The following is a 17,926-nucleotide window of genomic DNA, read 5'->3' as shown; positions in this document are numbered from 1 at the left end:
CACCAACCCTTTGTCAGAACCAATGCAACTTTTCACATGTTCCTTTCTGAAGAAATGTGAGGCACTGACTTTTCAATTTAAATTTAATTCATTAAATATTTAATTTTCCACACCCATAACAAGATTGAATAAATGTAATCATGCTAACATGATATGCTGTATTTCATGCTCTTCCTCTGCTAAGACAGGATGCAGAAAGCATTAACCCTTCTGAAAACACACTAGATCCTTTCTAAAATAAATATGGATAGCAGTCCTAGTATTTTGAAAAAATTTTTCTATCATATTCTTTTTACATACATTCTTCCTAGTAATCTATAATCTTAATGTTTTACATTAAAATACTGTGCTTTACTGTTGCGGACTGTTAAAAAGCAACTGTGTGTACTCCAAAAGTTGCTGCATTTCAGTGGCTGACAATGGGATTCTTAATCTAGTTTGGGGAAAATGCAGAGGTGTAGAACAAAAAGAATTATATAAAATGCAAATTTACTATAATGAGAAGCATTTTTTTAGGCAGAAGAAGCAGAGAGTGGCTTGAATTAGGTGAATTCTCATTCAGCATAAGCATGGAAAAGCTACGTGAAGTTCATCCTAAAGGTAAAAATAGTTGAGCACTTCTGATCAGCCAAAAAAAACCAACCTCAGCAACTCATCTCTGTCTTGTGTCTCTTCTTACAACAAAAGGAACAGTAAGGCATGGATATACATAAATGAAAAGAAAATCCCTAGATATCACATAAAAAAAACTGAACTCAAAAGGAAAATATATAATCTAGTTTTACTTTCCTGAGTTATTGACATTCCCATTTGTTACTTTTCTCTGATAAGATTTAAATAAAATCAAATACACTAAAGACACTCCTGTATTTATAGAAAGGGGCACCTATTGCACTCTGACCATTGTGCAAGCCCAGGTAATCATTCCTTGTCACACTCTAAAAAAGCTGGGGGTTTGCTGGTCAGTATCGCTTAAACACAATATATTCAACTATCTGGAATTGGGCATGAAGGATCAATGATAACAATTAGCCAATTCCTATTTTCCAGTCAGACGTTCGGGACAGCACAGAAGTATGGAAGAGGAGTACTTTTTGCCAACAGGTAACAGCTCATTGGGAAACAGTGTTTTCTACATGACCTGCATAAAAACAGTAGCACTCTTAAAGAGTAAAAAAATGTTTTGGCTTTAAAGCAGTGAATATAAATTGCAGGTAGACTTTGCTAAACTTACCTGAAACTTTACGCTTCTAAGATACATTGTAAAATACCTGAGCTTCATATAACTCTGTAAGCAGAAATAATTAAAAAATTAAAAGTAACAATCTGAGTCTGGAAATACGTAACCAAAGACATGATTTTACTTACTTCAGTAGTTCTAGCAACTTCAGAGGGACTGTTCAAATGCTTTAAGTAGGTATAGAAATAATCTAACATTAAGCGCTGGAGTTGTATGTCTTTTAATGTGATTAATTTCAACCTCCTAAAATCTGTCCATTCAGATGAAAAGTGATTACTTTTTAAAAATGAAAACTGATTAAAACATTCCATATATTTACAAAGCTGGCTGGAACTTTGTCACACAAACCCAGAGCAAAAGAAGTGGGGACTTACAAGTTGGGCTTTGAAGGCTGTGCAATGAATCATGATACAGTAATGCCATAGATAGCTTCGTAACGGTTGTGCCTGAGATGTTAAAGATCTCTCCAGTAGCAAGCTGTTGCCTTTGCAAACAGATCAAGCAGACTGAAACAAGAAGGTAAACCTTTATATTGCCCACGAAGGAGATGGAAGGGTGTTTCCTGCGCTGGGAAGCTAGGGAGCTCTCCTCTGCTAACAGTAAATAAGAATACTGCCCTAACTCCAACTATTGTTTCACTTCCTGACTTGAGAAAAAATTTTGAGGTTACAAACGAAAATAAAAGAGCTAGGATGTTGATTACATAATTAATCTGAGTAGAAACTTACTAGCTTTTTCTGGTATTTACATTTGAAATGGCAATTAGAATGAGCAAATATGCTGTTAGGAAACCTAAATCCATTTTCCTCTTTCACTTTTATAGTTTTGAGCAAGGATTCCTGTTCTACCTGGGGTGGAGGGCATTTTTCAACCTTTGATAAATACCAGTATGACTTCACTGGGACCTGCAACTATATCTTTGCAACTGTATGTGACGAAACCAGCCCAGACTTCAACATTCAGTTCCGCCGTGGGCTGGACAAAAAAATTGCGAGGATCATTATTGAGCTGGGACCTTCTGTTGTCATTGTTGAGAAAGGCAGCATTTCTGTCAGGAGTGTTGGGTAAGATTCTACAAGGAATGGGTGAAAAGTGTTTAAAGGCGGCAAGGAGTTACACAGCAGTTGCACTAAAGAAGACTACTTTGTATCAAAAATGAATTAACAGATTACAGAAGTTAGCACACCTGACTGGACTCTACCGCTATTTCTTCCTATCGAGCATTCACACTCTCTGGATAAATTATTTCATTTGCAGTTATTTGAACCAAGCTTAGAGTACATTTGTATAGGCAAAGGGATAATAAACTAACCTCAGACCAGAACAGTTCTCACATCTCACATGCTACCAGTCTTGTTTATGCTTATCTCTACTACAGGCACAGATGAAATGGCTTATACTCTTTAGTAGGTATTAGCTGAAATTCCCGTGTTTTGCTTAGAGTTTGTTTTATTTGAGACTTATATAACTCTGAACCCTCTAAAGATAACTAGAGAAACTTTGAACTATACAACCAACAGAGAAATATTGGAGGGGCTTACGAAGAAGTCCTTGTGTATGAAACCACTCACTGTTCACGTTATTCCAAGGATTACTTTGTCCAGAAAATAGCTGCTTTACTGAGGAATTACACTGAATTAATTACCTTTGTGTTCTGCATCATTCATTCTTCTAAACAAATTGCTCCCATACAAGGAAATTTCTCCAGGGAAGTTTTCAGCATTTTTGTCAGATAGGTCATGTTGAATTTTTGTCTGTGAGTATATGCCGCTATGGGAAATAATTGACTGTGGATTTTTATACTTACATAGATACAATAACCATCATGATAAAAAGAAAACTTGCAGCTATACCTTAATTTAGCAAACTGTATTTATGAAAACTTCCTTTATTAGTTTATGTGCCAGTAAAACTATATAAATCTATGGGCCTAACCCAATGATCTGCATTTTAAATTTTTGTCCTTACATTAACAAGAACTAAGTGCCTTGACTGACCTGGTCTAGTGTTGCATGTAGCCCTGCTTCAGGTGGAGGGCTGGCCTGGGCAACTTCAGAAGGTCGCTTCCAACCAACTTTTCTATGATTGCAACACGTACTTACTGGGTACTTAGCAAAATACATTTGTTCTTTAATGTTGTTGGTTTGTAGCATTAGAATTCAGCCACAATGGTGAAAATCTAATTCTGCTAGAACATTCCCATTTTGGGTGTCTCTAACGTTGTCAGTTTTTAGTCTTCGTAATAATTCCTATATTAATAGGCTGTAGTCCATAGAAGCTCTTCAGCATAATCAACAATAGTTCTACCACAGAAACTGTATTGTTACAAGTTCTTGAAACATATAACTATACCCTAATAAAACCAAACCAAGTGAAGATGCCAAGTCCTGTGCAAACATTTTCACTAGCATAATCAGTATATCTGGTGATTCTTGTATGAAATTGCTGACATTGATTTTCAATCAACAGAAATTTTAATGGTTACAGTTACAAAGGAAAAAAACTATATTTCATATCGCTGCAATTACTCAGATTCTATGTGTATTATATATAAAGAATATAACTAATACCTGCATAATATTGATACGAGAAGGTGATTTTCTCTTTTCATCATATTACAGTGTCATTAACTTGCCTTACACCAGCAATGGAATTCAAATAGCACCTTATGGGCGCAACATCCGTCTGGTGGCCAAGCTGATGGAGATGGAGCTAGTTGTCATGTGGAACAATGATGACTATCTCATGGTTAGTAAAATGTTCTTATAAAGCAGAAGAGAAAATTCTCAATTACTGGAATGACAAAACCTCTTTAGACTTAATGGGTGGTTTTTGCATGTGTTTACTACTTGGATGTTTATTCTTTTCTGGCTTTCTCCATTCTTCTTGAAATCAACAACTTTGCTTTTATGCCTGCGTGTTCCTTTCACTTCCATCATTGGGAGTTAACTAAAGCCACCAATGTTAGGGTTTGTGGATGCTTTCACAGATTTTAAACGTTCTTCAGGCTATTCGAGCAGCTACAAAGTTTTGCTGAAGGAATGTTGTTTAAAGCTGTTACAATTTAATAGTGTATGACATAGTCTTGTCATTTCTACTGTGCTTCTCCTGGGTATCTTTTGGTTTCAGAACTATGGTGCTCCTACCAGCTCATTTGTTTCTTTCCTTTTTCTGAATCCTTTCATGTTTTTCCTCCAAAATCCGTGATATATTTTAGACAAAAAGATACATTTTCTCAGCATGCCCTTTGATAGTAATGCCACAAAAGACACTGAACTGTAAATTGGTAAGTTTTCTAAAACAGGGTGATTGTTATGTAATAACTTGTTTGGGAGATTCACCAACAGTACTATCACAGATATAACAGGAAATGCTACTGTGGTGGGTACACACTATATTCTACGTATAGGCAGATTATTTCTTCTGATCTAAAGTTTTCATAATAATTCATTGATTGTAGCCAGCTCTTTACTCTCCAGAGCAACAGGTAATTGAATAACCTTCTTCTGAAAACAGATTTTCTTCCTGTAGCCTTCAGTTTCTTAAGAGAACAAACCTGAAATTCGTGCTCTGTCAACAAAGATATGAGCAAGGAAGCAGCATCGTTTCCTTTTTCTATTTTTTCTGGCTCCTTAGAATATTATCCCACTCAATTATCTTAAAATGTCTTAGAATCTTATTCTTTTATTAAATAAAAATCACAACAACCACTGTTTATCTGTTGGGAAAAGAAGTTACTGCTTCCAAAACTATTCCTCCAGTCAAGTCACTGAAATTAATGAGAAGGATCACCTTTAATTGGATCCTTGAACTGAATTTGTTTGAGAAAGGTAATGCTGTATAGATAATTTTACTTAGGGTGATCCTTTTAAATGTTTTATTTTATTTTATTTTAGGTTTTGACTGAAAAAAAATATATGGGGAAAACGTGTGGAATGTGTGGAAATTATGATGGTTATGAATTGAATGAATTTGTGAGTGAAGGTAAGATCTGAGGACAAATCAGATGGAAGGAGAACTAGTTAAACTGAATCAAGTTGGAAATTTAATACTGTATTAACATTGCTCTGAGTGCTCACTCAGTTTCAAAATTGAGTAAAGCACTCTCATAGGTCACCGACATAGCATGATTATGCTACACCCTATTATTTGTTATGATGATCATGTTGTGTGTTCCTCAGACAAGTGATAAGGACTTTCTTGTATTTCAGAAACAGGTGGTAAGGATCACACTCTCTCTCACCTGACTTTCAGAACAGTCTAGGTTCATAGCAAGGCATAGTGAGGGAAATGATTACATTAGGCAGAAGAAAGAATGAGGCTATAGTAACAAAAAACATAGTGGACAACAACATTAACATTAAGTGTGTCCCAATAAGGGATCTTTGGAACAAAATAGTTGGTGCTGAGGACTTGACATCGGTGCTATATGTGTTTTGGGGGGTTCACTTCAGAGTCACTCTAATCTGGTCTGTTGAACTAATATCCATTATCAGTTGGAGCTTATTACCCATGCACACATCTTCTGTCTTGGTTTCATCTTAAAGGAACTCTGTATGCCAGGACTACTCCACAATGCAAATTAAATTGTACAGAGTGGCCATGTTTGGAAGATTTGCTTTAAAAGCACATTGTTAATCTGAACTACAGTGTTAGTGTGGAGATGTTAAGTTGCACAGTAAACTAATCTCAGATCAACACAGCCAGGTGCAGTTTTCTATACACATCACAGAAAAGAGTTCTAAAAAGTATACAAGATTTTTTGGGTTGTGATGAGTTTAACCCTACATGTAGGGGAAAATACAAGAATGCGGGATGAGGAGAAGAGGCATGAATTAGCGGCTGGCAAAAGATAACACAGCTTGCAGATAGAGAGTAGCAGCTGGTATCGTGTAGGGTAGTAGAAGTGATAGATTAGGAAATAGCTCAGAGAAATGATCAAGGTGATAAAAGTATGCTTTACTGAATAGACTTCAGATAAAGGGCAAACAAGGTAGTTGCTATCATCAGGAAGATTAATTAGTAGGACCTTTCACCGTCAAAGAGTAGAATCTGAGTTTTGCTACATCACTGCAACAATTCAACAAATCCGTGATGGCTTTTTCCTGACGAATTATAAATCTTCAATTTACAGGTAAATTGCTGGATACGTATAAGTTTGCTGCATTACAAAAAATGGATGATCCATCAGAGATCTGCCTGTCTGAGGAGATACCAGTTCCCAACATTCCTCACAAAAAATATGTAAGAAAGATCTTGGCTTTTCTGCAGCATTATTCTTAACAGAGGTGGAAAGACAGATAGAAACCAACAACAGAGAGGTTTTATAAAACATCCATGAAAATGGATGAAGTCAAAATTTGTATAGCATGATATGAGAAAGAAAAGGAGTTCTTTACATTAAAATACATTTTGAAAAAGGCCCGTGAGCATTTTTGAAGCTGGATTTATATCACTCATATAAACTTACCAGCATTTAGCTCACAGCTTTCTGAAATTCCATGCAGGTCATCACAGAAAATTCCTGGAAACCAATGAAGTTTTAAAGGGCTTTTTATTGAACAGCTAGAGACCTGACATTATAAGCTGTACAGACTTGAAGACATTCAATGATGCTTTAAACATATTGCCAGATAGCAGTGTTCATAAAAGGGCCAAACACTATCAACTGCTATCACTTCCAGTCCTGGATGAAAAGACAATCAGCGTACCTGAAACATGATGCATCCACATAACTATGGTTGAAAGAGGAAGCTTGGTAGCAGCGAAGAACAAAAGGCCTTCTATTTCTTAGATTTTGCAGATACAGGAATCAAATCCTACTTAGAATGATCCTGTTAAGTTTTTAACCAGGGAAACTCAAATTTTGCATTTACACACAGATTTTACAGAATCACAGAGTGGCTTGTCTTGGAAGGGATCACTTCAGATAATGTAGTCCAACCCTTCTGCTCAAGCAGGTTCAGCTAGAGCTGAGGAGATGAAAACTCCACAATTTCTCCCAGCAACCTGTTCTTTTTTTCTACCTAGGAGGCTATAAAGTCACCATATACCTAAATGGCAAGTACTAATTGCTATCCTCGAAAAAGCGTTTCACTCTACAGAGAATGATCATGCTCTTTGGTTCTGTTCCTACTTCCTCACAAGAGTATGGTCTTACTTTGCAATTCTCATGTACTTATTTGTATACAGTATATAGGTTACTAGTAATTCCAGAATACTTAAAAAGTTTTCTCTTGAAATAGGGGATTTTTCTTTTTTTTTTTCTTAATAGTTTCATCTAGTTTTTCTAGCAACCCAAGAATCTTTTAATTTGAACGTAGAATCCATTCCTCTTGCTATATAGTTTAGCTTTCATACTATGGAGAACGAGACGAGTAAAATCCTTCTGAAATGAGGGTTCTAAATATTGCTTCTGTTCATGCTGAAAAATTACTTTGTTCTGGTGGAGAACTTTTGTTGGCTGGGAGGTTTAACCTTTTTACATTGTTTCTCTGAGATCTTATACTGCAGTAGACAAAGTGGTAGGCAATAAAAACGTATCAAATGTTTGCTGGAAGGGGAACAAATGTTGCTATTTTCACATCGGGGATATTTGTCCTGGAACTGAATCTCCATGATTAGATACTCCCTGGCTGTAATGTTCTCAGTCATTTTTAGAGGGATTGATTTTCAACTTAATGAGAAGTGGAACTAATTCAACATAATCAAGATCCTTCTATTCCACAATGGATTTATATACCCTTCTATTCCTTAATATCTCATGCATTTTAAGTCAAATACATATTACTAAACTACAGGGGGGAAAGGGCAAACCAACCAACGTGAAAATCATAACTAACAGTGATATTCTATTGTGGTTTTCACATGGTACGATTATCTTTCTCTTTTTATTTAGGCCATGATCTGCTCTCAGCTACTTAACTTGGTGTCACCAACCTGCAGTGTGCCAAAGGATGGATTTGTCATTCGTTGCCAGCTTGATATGCAGGACTGCAGTGAGCCAGGACAAAACAATTGCACTTGCTCTACGCTGTCAGAATATTCAAGACAATGTGCTATGTCCCATCAAATGGTGTTGAACTGGAGAACTGAAAACTTCTGCTGTAAGTTCAAATGTTTTATTCATAGGAGATTGTACTTAACCTTGCTGTATCTTACATAGCAGGAGAATGATGATTAACTGGAATTTAAATCAATTTATAGAAATGTCTCTTCCATCTTGAATCAAACAAATTGTTTTCTTGACAAAACAACAGTGGTCTTTGGTAAAACATTAAGAAGGAGAGCATGGAAACCTCAAAGGAGAAGGAGGAAGCATGAAATGTAGCTCCTACACCTTGATCAGTGACTATAAAAAAGAGAAACATCTGCCAAGTGAAAACTGCTGAATTTCTCAGACTTACAACAGGAGGCTGTTCTCTCTTAGTACAGACTTTCATTATTGTACTTAGCAAATTAGCCGGCGAAGAGAGAGAACTTTTAAGTGGCCTCTGAAGTCTCTGAACCTTTTTGCTAACAATTGGCATAGACCCTTGTATTCACAGGAGATTTTCTGTAGTCCATTTTCAGATGCTCAACCTTCTTAATTACAACTACTGATTGGAAGTAGATAGGAAGCAAATCCTTCATTACTGTCCAAGCTGTACGTGATTAGACACACTTTTTTTCAGTTGTCTGTTTGGTATCAAAGTTCTGATTCACTTTTTGCAATCTTTTTGAATCCACCTGAAACTTCAATCTAGAGTCACTGTTATGTAGCAGGATTCATTGTTTTATAAGATAATATGGTGATTATAAAAGTCAAAAGTAACTTAAATTGATGTTGTTATTTCTAAACCAACTCACGCATCACATTACCAGAGATGCAGCTCATGTCAGAAAAGAGGAGCTTTCAATGCTTAATTTGATATTGCCCTTCAAAAGCATATAATTTAATAATATTTTTATTTATCCTTTATATGAATATATGGTCATGAATAGCAAATTTGTAAAATAAATTTCTTTGTCAGGAATATATTTCTTCTTATCCCTTGATTCCTACTCTGGTGTTACTCTTACGAGGCCTTGTATCACTTTGCTCTCCCAGCATCTACGGTGTTGCATTCTTCTATTCTTCTCTTGATCTTCACATACTGCTGCCACTCTTCATTTTTTGTTTTGTATTTAACGTTGAGTTTTCTTTCATTCTTCCTTCATACTTACTGAAAATGTTCCCTGTTAAGCTCCATTATTATCCTTGACACTTTAAAATTGCACTGCTTTCTAAAATAATTTTTCCCCTCTTCTCCAAGGTTATCTCTCTTACATAAATTGGTAACCCATTTTATTATTTGGTTGGTCTGCAATTAGTTTTAATCCTTCAAAATTGTAAACTCCTCATGGGATTTTATAGATTCATATAAATATTAGTAAGGCACTGTGTGCATTCACAGAGCTGTACAATAATTCTTACTAATCACAGTAAAATAATAGCCTTGTTTTCTCCGAGACACAGCAGTTTTCATTTTGCCAGTAGACCATTGCTATGACTGGTAGTAAAGTGATAAAAGGCAAAAGCTTAAAAAAACCGGAATGGTTTCCCAAAAAACCAAAGCTGAGAATCTAAGAATTTGCATATAAATGTCAAATACGCAAAGGTAATGAACCTTTTAATCTTTGTTTCTTTGTCTGCCCAATCTCTAACTACCTCTATTTCCCTACCTAAATTATTTTTACTCTTTCAAGTAAGGAAAAATCTCTGCTTGAATTTATCACATAATAAAACATGTGCTGAGTTCTATATATTAGAATTGCTAGGTAGATGCGTTCTGAAAAGCAGATAATGTTTGAGAAGCAGGAACTATACAGGAATCAAGAGTTATATTCTTTAAATCCTTCAAGTACTACAGCAAATCTGATTTGTGGTAGTTTATTGGGCTGCAACATAGCCTGTTTGCCATTCTTCAAGCTTCTGAAAGGAGTTTCTATTAAACAGGACATGAAAAATCAGTAGAAGCTAGAGTGAATATGATGGTAATGATGAATACTCAGATGATGCACTAAGTACTGAGGCAGGATAAGAGAACGTTAGTGCCAGAAAACACAAGGTCTTCTCCACCCTATGTGGTAGATGAGAGATTCTTCCATGTTTACACTTTAAAAATCTTAACACTTTCACTGTTTGTTGCAGCTGTGGGAAAATGTTCTGCTAACCAAATCTATGAAGAATGCGGTTCTCCATGTATTAAAACCTGTTCCAACCCAGAGTACAGCTGTTCCAGTCACTGTACCTATGGTTGCTTTTGTCCTGAAGGTATCGTTTCTGCATTCATCATATCCTAAATGGCCCATACAAATGTTTTTGGCATATGCCCAGTCAAGTGGAATAGACTTCTTAACAATGAACTAGCAGTGCATTTCAGGGCATTGTGCTGCTAGACCTGCCATTTCTCAGGTAACAATATAAATGGAGTCTTGAATTGTCATGGTCCTTAAAGAACCTTGGTCACTATTTGCAAGAACAGACCTGTGAAATTGATCACAGATCTCACAAGATCGTGATACGTGATGGGGTAGTTTTATGCTGCCAGCTTAAAGTTCTGTACTATAATGTACATTGAGCGAGAATTAATTTCCTATCCCAAACAGGTATTTAGCCTTTCAGGACACCAGCAAGAGGTACCATACCTCAGAGAAGTTCTGCAATATTATGGGCATTTTGTAAAATCCCTTTAAAATAGTTCAAGGTGAACTTCCTACAAAAATTGTAATTATGACTGTCATTTGCACCATTTCTTGAAATTTCAGAACTGAAATATCATGCAAGGTTACTGTGATGTGGGTATTTACATCAATATCATCACCATTTTATAGTAGTCAAAAGTAATGTGTTGTGAGCTACATGTTTAAAACTAGACTTAGTACCTTAGGAAATGGAATGTGTCCATTCTTCAAAATTCCCAACTGAATTAGAGTGTCATAGCAAAAAAAAAAAAAAAAATTTTTGAAAAATAACATTCAAGCTTACTGTTATTTCAAATTAAGTTCAAATTTCAAATGAATACAATTGTCTGCACTTTCATATAAAAAAGTAGCCAAATGCTGTTATCACTTATAAAGAGTCAGTTTCATTTTAACTAAAAGAAAATGTCCTCCATGTTATATCTCTAAGTACGGGGCAATGGCTCTGCAAGAATGTCTCTCTCCAGGTAATTTTGGAAGGCACTCAAGCTACAATAGCTTTAGTGCTAAGTAATGATATGGAAAAGTATTTATTTTGTGTATCTTCTTTGGCAGGAACTGTTCTTGATGATATCTCAAAGAATCGAACGTGTGTTCACATTGAGCAATGTCCATGTACACTGAATGGGAAAACATATGCTCCTGGTGAGACAATGAAAGCAGCATGTAGGACCTGGTGAGTAGCAACAGATACTTTCATGAAAGGATAGAGGGTATCCTCACCAAGCGATTGGAAAATTTAGCCTAACTTTTTGGAGGGCAGCTGCAAATGTGTCATACCACCTCTGAGGCCACCTTCTTTAAGTGCCACAGATCTTACATTTGTAATTGAAGATGTACAGGTCTCATTTCCTCATTAATCTGTACAAATATAAATGCTCCTTCAGGTCACACAAAACAGTAACATCTTTATCTCCTCTGTGAAAGTGGAGATAAAATTAGTACAAAACAAATATCCAGTGTTTACAATTTCTTTCTGGCAGTCTCAGCATTTCTGATCACCAAATCAGCTCTGAAAACTAAGTTTCTGTTTTGCAACAGAAAATAATTACATAAAACAACGTTTTTTTAAATTTGGGAAGTTTTTAAAAAAAAAAGGGGAAACATTTTCGTGTGTGTTACTTCTCTTGCTATCATAATTCTAATAAATAAAATAAAGGACAAATAATGGAATTTGATGCTCAGAATTGTAACAATGAATAATGCACTATTTATGATTAATGTATTTAGGAAAGTTTACTGACAATCCATACAAGTGTTCAGCAACTTTGAGTTAAGATGAACAACTTCAACTGATATACATAGACAAAGAAAATCAAAGCATAGAAAGCATAAGGAGAAAAGTGATACAAAGACATCTTCCACTGCTAGGAAGCGGCTGAGTTTTTAGAGTGTAGAGAAATTTCAAAACAGTGGAAATGAAAGTTCAGAATGTATATGTATGTTACACTGTGTTCATTAACCAATTTTGCATGTTGATCAGATACAGCAAAACCTCCAGACAGGAGGGTCAAATCCTCTGCTGGTAGATAGTGCCTTAGTATGAGAATAACCTTACACAGCATTTCTTGTTTTCCTCAGTAAATGCACAATGGGCCAGTGGAACTGCAAAGACTTGCCCTGCCCTGGAAGGTGTTCACTGGAAGGAGGCTCCTTTGTTACCACATTTGATTCTAGGTCATACAGGTTCCATGGGGTTTGCACTTATGTTCTTATGAAGGTAATTTCCTCCAGTCTAGAAACACACATTATCAAATGGGTATATTTTAGTCTGTCTTTGTTTTCGTATTGGAACGCAAACTGAGGTCCTCCTATGATATACACTTATTCTACAAATAATTGTTATTCACAGATTTCCCTTTTCACTATTTTCCTCCAGAGTTCCAGCCTGCCACACAATGGAACCTTAATGGCTGTTTATGAAAAGTCTGGTTATTCTCATTCTGAGACGTCACTTAGTGCTGTAATTTACCTATCTACAAAGGTAAGTATTCCCTCCACAGGTTTTATTCAGCATTTCAGTTACCAGATTAGCAAAATAAACACTTAAGTCAATGGCATTAGGCTGAACTGAAAAATTAAGGGAGATAGATACTAAAGTTCCTGCATACACAGTAAAGATCTCAGTTGCCACATCAACTCAGGAAGTTAAGAGTATTTTCAAAGTGAAAACTGAAAGCAGTATGGAATAACGTGTGAGAAAAAGCTTGAATCAATCTTTTCCTATTATATAGGTCATTGACAACACAACTGATTAAGTTAAAGAACATATGAAAGCCATCGGTACAGATAATTACTTGTGATTCCATGTCCTTTTCTTACAGGACAAAATTGTGATTTCTCAGAATGAACTCCTTACTGACGATGATGAACTTAAGCGGCTACCTTACAGATCAGGTAAAGAAAAGGGAATATACATAAAATCCAAATTACATTAAATGTCTGTTTTACACAACCCAGCATATTTTCTCTCACAATTGCCAATAGCAGAGGTTTTAGAGGAAGATTAAAATCTTTCCCATTGCATTTGTCCCTCTATGGAGAGTTGTGTGTGGAAGGAGACTTACAGACAGAATGCTAGAACACTTACATATGCATTAAAATCATTACTTTGTAATATCCTATCAGTCAAAATCTCTATTTCTGAATATTCTTGTTCTTTTAGGAGACATCACTATTTTCAGACAGTCCTCAATGTACATTCAAATGTTTACAAACTTTGGGCTGGAAGTTGTAGTTCAAACATCACCTGTGTTCCAGGCCTATGTGAAAGTTGGATCACAATTCAAAGGGAGAACTCTAGGTAAGAAATCTAGTCCCCATGTGAAGGAGAAAATGCAGGGAGTGTAATTTTGAAAGCTTAGTATTCATCCTTGAAGGAATAAACTTTCTGCTCTGGATTAAAAAAAAACAAAAAAAACCAACAAAAATACCTGCATTGGAAAAATGATGTGCTAAGGATTTGGTTTTTGCTAATAAATTTAAAGTGAATCAAAGAAATTAGATGGGTGACATTTTTCACGTGTAATATAATACTGGTTTATGTGTGCCTTTTTCGGTATGTTCCTTACTACACAATGGAGGGACAACAGATTTGTCTGTGTGGTCTCTACATCTTGGAGCACGTCTTCTTTGAACGCAGTGCATGATCACTGTAAACACAATGAGCCTAAGAATCTAAAAGCTTCTCAGCTGATAAGCACCAGATGGAGATGTTTATGTTTACTGCACAGCAACGTTAACCACAAAGGCATACCATGCATTCTAATAATCTATGGGGAGAGGCTTTAGCATTTAAAAAAGTCTAAATGTATATTCTTTGTGATTACAGATTTTATATACATAAGAAAATATGTGTAACTGCAAAAGTATTTCATGGCCTTTCTCTTTTACGTGATTTAAAACCACTGAAATAAACCCTTTTTTATAAAAGGCTTCTAAAAACAAGACAAAAACTTCTGTATGAATTTGTCATTGAATAGAAGTGAACAATCTTAATTGAGAAGGCAGAGGCTCAGTGATTGAATGTGTACATAATCAAGATTCTCTGGCTACTTGACTTTAAGTATTCATTGACACTCCATGTAGAACTTTTGAATCAATTTTCTCACTATTATAGAATGAAACATAGACCATTGTGTACACATTCTTTAATTTCCAGCCATCCCTTGTATTTCTGATGTTATTAGGTTTGTGTGGGAATTACAATGGAGACACCACAGATGACTTCATGACTAGCATGGATATCACTGAAGGGACAGCCTCCCTGTTTGTAGATTCCTGGAGGGCAGGAAATTGCCATCCTGCTTTAGAGAGAGATACTGACCCTTGCGCTTTGAGTCAACTGAACAGTAAGTAATACTGTTGTACCTGATCTCTACAGCTAGCTTTGTCTGACACTTCGTAACGCATACGAGGGGAATGAGAGAGTTTGAGAGAAGCAGAGACTGAGACAAGTGAATGTCACAAATTCTGTCACCAACAAGACATTTCTGATTTCTAGAATACATATCTAGTGAAAGCTTATCAGATCCCATTCTAGAGATCTGGGATTGAGATGGTGAATGGGAGGTTTTGGGTGATATTTCCAGTGAAATTTCAATGTCCGTGGATGTGTTAGACTTGCTCAGCAGTGCTGTGACTGAAGTCCATGCTTTGCGTTTTCAAGTCTCTATTGCTATTGGTCTTAAAAGAAAAAAGCTCTCCTGAGTTGTTTGAACAAAAGTATAGTCTGCAAGCTAACAAGCTAAGTCGTCCTTTTGTTCAATCAGTTTTTTTCAGTTCCAGAGTTTTTTCATTTCTTTTTCATTTTTTTCATTTCCTTTTCCTAACTTTCCCTGTTTAATTTCCATAATCTACTTTCATTAGAAATATCTGCTGAGACTCATTGCTCCATTCTTACCAAGAAGGGTACAGTGTTCGAGAAATGCCATGCTGTGGTGAACCCTATTCCTTTCTACAAGGTAGGAAATTATGATAGATCATGTCCAGAGGGAGTCCCAACTATGGACCAGAATGTACTCATATACAGTATTCTATTCATTTGGATCAGAAATGCATACAAGCTAAGGAACAAGTTTGTTTTTGAAAATTACATCTCCACCACACTTAAAGTCTGTTTGTTCATAGGCACCAGTCCCATCGCTATAAATCAAAAGGTATTTTTGCTCATGTTGCAGTTCTCCATGTCGACAACTTTAACTATACAAAGTATTGATTTTCCCATGTGCATAATTGAGCTCATTATATTTTCCAGTCTTCACAAAACATTTTGAAAATTAAAAAAGAAAAGCAGTAAATAAACAAAGACATTTTTGGGGTACTAAGTGTATTTTATTCATGTCGATCAGGCAATTAATCTGATCTTTTTCATCAGTTTTAGCTATGCAATAATATGTATTTGGCATGACTTACCTCTGCGATTCAGCACAGAATCATAGAATCATTGAGGTTGGAAGAGACCTTCAAGATCATCAAGTCCAACCATAACCTAGCACTGCCAAGTCCACCATTAAACCTTGTCCATAAGCAGCAAATCTACATGTCTTTTAAATACCTCCAGGGTTTAGCACTTCCAAATGTCTGCTCCCCAGTAACAGAGTACTCTCCATGTATTGGGTTTCAGAGATGTGTCTACCAAGCCTGTAATTATGAAGAGACCTTTCCTTATATTTGTTCTGCTCTGGGATCGTATGCACGAACATGCAGTTCAATGGGTTTAATCCTTGAGAACTGGAGAAACAGTATGGACAATTGTAGTAAGTACCTGAACCAACTCTTATAGTCTGCCATCAGACGAATGCATGCATACAGGTCTATCCGTTTCCATTTAGAATATTCCCACGTTTATTTCACCTGTGACAAAACTGAATAAGAGCAAGAACACATTTTAAAACTACTTGTCAGTCATTAGAAAATAACTACTTACTGTTCAAGTAGGCCAACCAACAGGAATAAAAGCCATATTCCCAGGATTTGATGACTTCACAGATGTGTCATAACACAATAAAAAATATAAATGGCAAAGCAGTGTTCTAAACACTGTCCAAATCATTTTAAGAGTAATGAGGAAAGTAGCGAACATAAAGAAGAGGAAACGAGAAATTGGATAACAGATATCCAACTTCTGAATACCCTCTAGTCTGTTTCAGAAAAGGATTGTTATTTTAAGACTACATGAACAAGATTACTCATATGCTTTAAGGTGAGCATGTGGATGCTTCCAGGACTTGATAATTAAGTAATGGAATAGACAGATAAATAAAACTATACTGTACTGTAAGATGAGAAAGAGCTAGCGAAAAGTCTGGTTGCAGATGTGATTTTGCTATTATGCAACTTAGACATAGACACAGATTCCACAGTTACTCAAAAATACATTGTTATTTCTGCAAAGCTTCTGTTTGCATTATTTTATTTCAAGATACACAAGCAATAAGATATTTAACCTTCATAAAACTTTCAACCAGCTACGTGGTTGGTGTTAAGCCCTGGTCTGCAGTATTTTTTGCTAGAGCTCCACATCCACAGGAAGAGAAGCAATAGGAAGCATTAAGCATTGAAGCTGTTGACATAATATATGCAGCACATTATTAGCATGGTTATCTTTGACAAGGAAGAGGATAAGTAAATGAAGTTTAACATACACTCTTGTCTTGTTTTACAGCCATTACCTGTACTGGCAATCAAACATTCAGCTACAACGCTCAGGCATGTGACAGGACATGCTTGTCACTCTCCAACCGAGCCCTTGAATGTCATCCAACTGACATCCCTATTGAAGGCTGCCATTGTCCTGAAGGAATGTACTTGAACCACAAGAACGAGTGCGTTCGTAAATCTCATTGTCCCTGCTATTTAGAAGATAGAAAGTACATCTTGCCTGACCAGTCAACAATAACTGGTGGGATTACCTGGTAAGTGTGTCAAGTTTAAAGATCAACAAACTGAAAATGGAGAGGAGGGGTCTTCATGTGTCTCTGTTGAGGGTTAACAGCAGTCAGCAGCAAAGCACACAGCCACTTGCTCACTCCACTTCAGCTGGATGCAGAAGACAGTCAGAAGGGCAAAAGCAAGAAAATTTGTGGATTGAGATAAAGACAGTTTAATAACTAGCTTTATTATTAATAAGTATTAATAAGCAAAACAGCAAGCGCAAGCAAAGCTAAGTAAGGAATTACAGAATCACAGAATGGTAGGGTTGGAAGGCACCTCTGGAGATCATCTAGTGCAACCCCCCTGACAGAGCAGGGTCACCTAGAGCAGGTTGCACAGAAATGCATCCAGGTGGGTTTTGAATGTCTCCAGGGACAGAGACTCCACCACCTCTCTGGGCAGCCTGTTCCAGTGCTCTGCCACCCTCAAAGTAAAGAAGTTCCTTCTCATGTTTAGGTGGAACTTCCTATGTTCAAGTGTGTGCCCATTACCTCTTGTCCTGTTGCCGGGCCCCATTGAAAAGAGCCT

At 36.3% G+C, this 17,926-nt stretch overlaps 1 protein-coding gene across 1 annotated transcript in view; it reads left to right on the top strand.

The window, feature by feature from the left end:
• Positions 1–1,076: 1,076 nt before the first annotated feature.
• MUC6 (mucin 6, oligomeric mucus/gel-forming) overlaps positions 1,077–17,926 on the top strand; it is a 55,934-nt gene continuing 39,084 nt past the window's right edge. Inside the window, exons 1-16 of the mRNA XM_074586819.1 lie at positions 1,077–1,104; positions 2,064–2,304; positions 3,862–3,988; positions 5,137–5,224; positions 6,375–6,484; positions 8,139–8,346; positions 10,413–10,535; positions 11,519–11,639; positions 12,545–12,683; positions 12,843–12,947; positions 13,288–13,360; positions 13,629–13,766; positions 14,653–14,814; positions 15,332–15,426; positions 16,089–16,221; positions 17,130–17,379. Coding sequence (XP_074442920.1) covers positions 1,077–1,104; positions 2,064–2,304; positions 3,862–3,988; positions 5,137–5,224; positions 6,375–6,484; positions 8,139–8,346; positions 10,413–10,535; positions 11,519–11,639; positions 12,545–12,683; positions 12,843–12,947; positions 13,288–13,360; positions 13,629–13,766; positions 14,653–14,814; positions 15,332–15,426; positions 16,089–16,221; positions 17,130–17,379 — 2,141 coding nt within the window. The remainder of the gene's footprint in view (positions 1,105–2,063; positions 2,305–3,861; positions 3,989–5,136; positions 5,225–6,374; positions 6,485–8,138; positions 8,347–10,412; positions 10,536–11,518; positions 11,640–12,544; positions 12,684–12,842; positions 12,948–13,287; positions 13,361–13,628; positions 13,767–14,652; positions 14,815–15,331; positions 15,427–16,088; positions 16,222–17,129; positions 17,380–17,926) is intronic.

The sequence above is a fragment of the Larus michahellis genome, chromosome 4 (genome assembly GCF_964199755.1).
Source record: "Larus michahellis chromosome 4, bLarMic1.1, whole genome shotgun sequence".
NCBI classification, from domain to species: Eukaryota; Metazoa; Chordata; class Aves; order Charadriiformes; family Laridae; genus Larus; species Larus michahellis.
The sequence above is the reverse complement of the archived record's forward strand: the minus strand, read 5'-3'. Positions and strand labels throughout refer to the sequence as shown.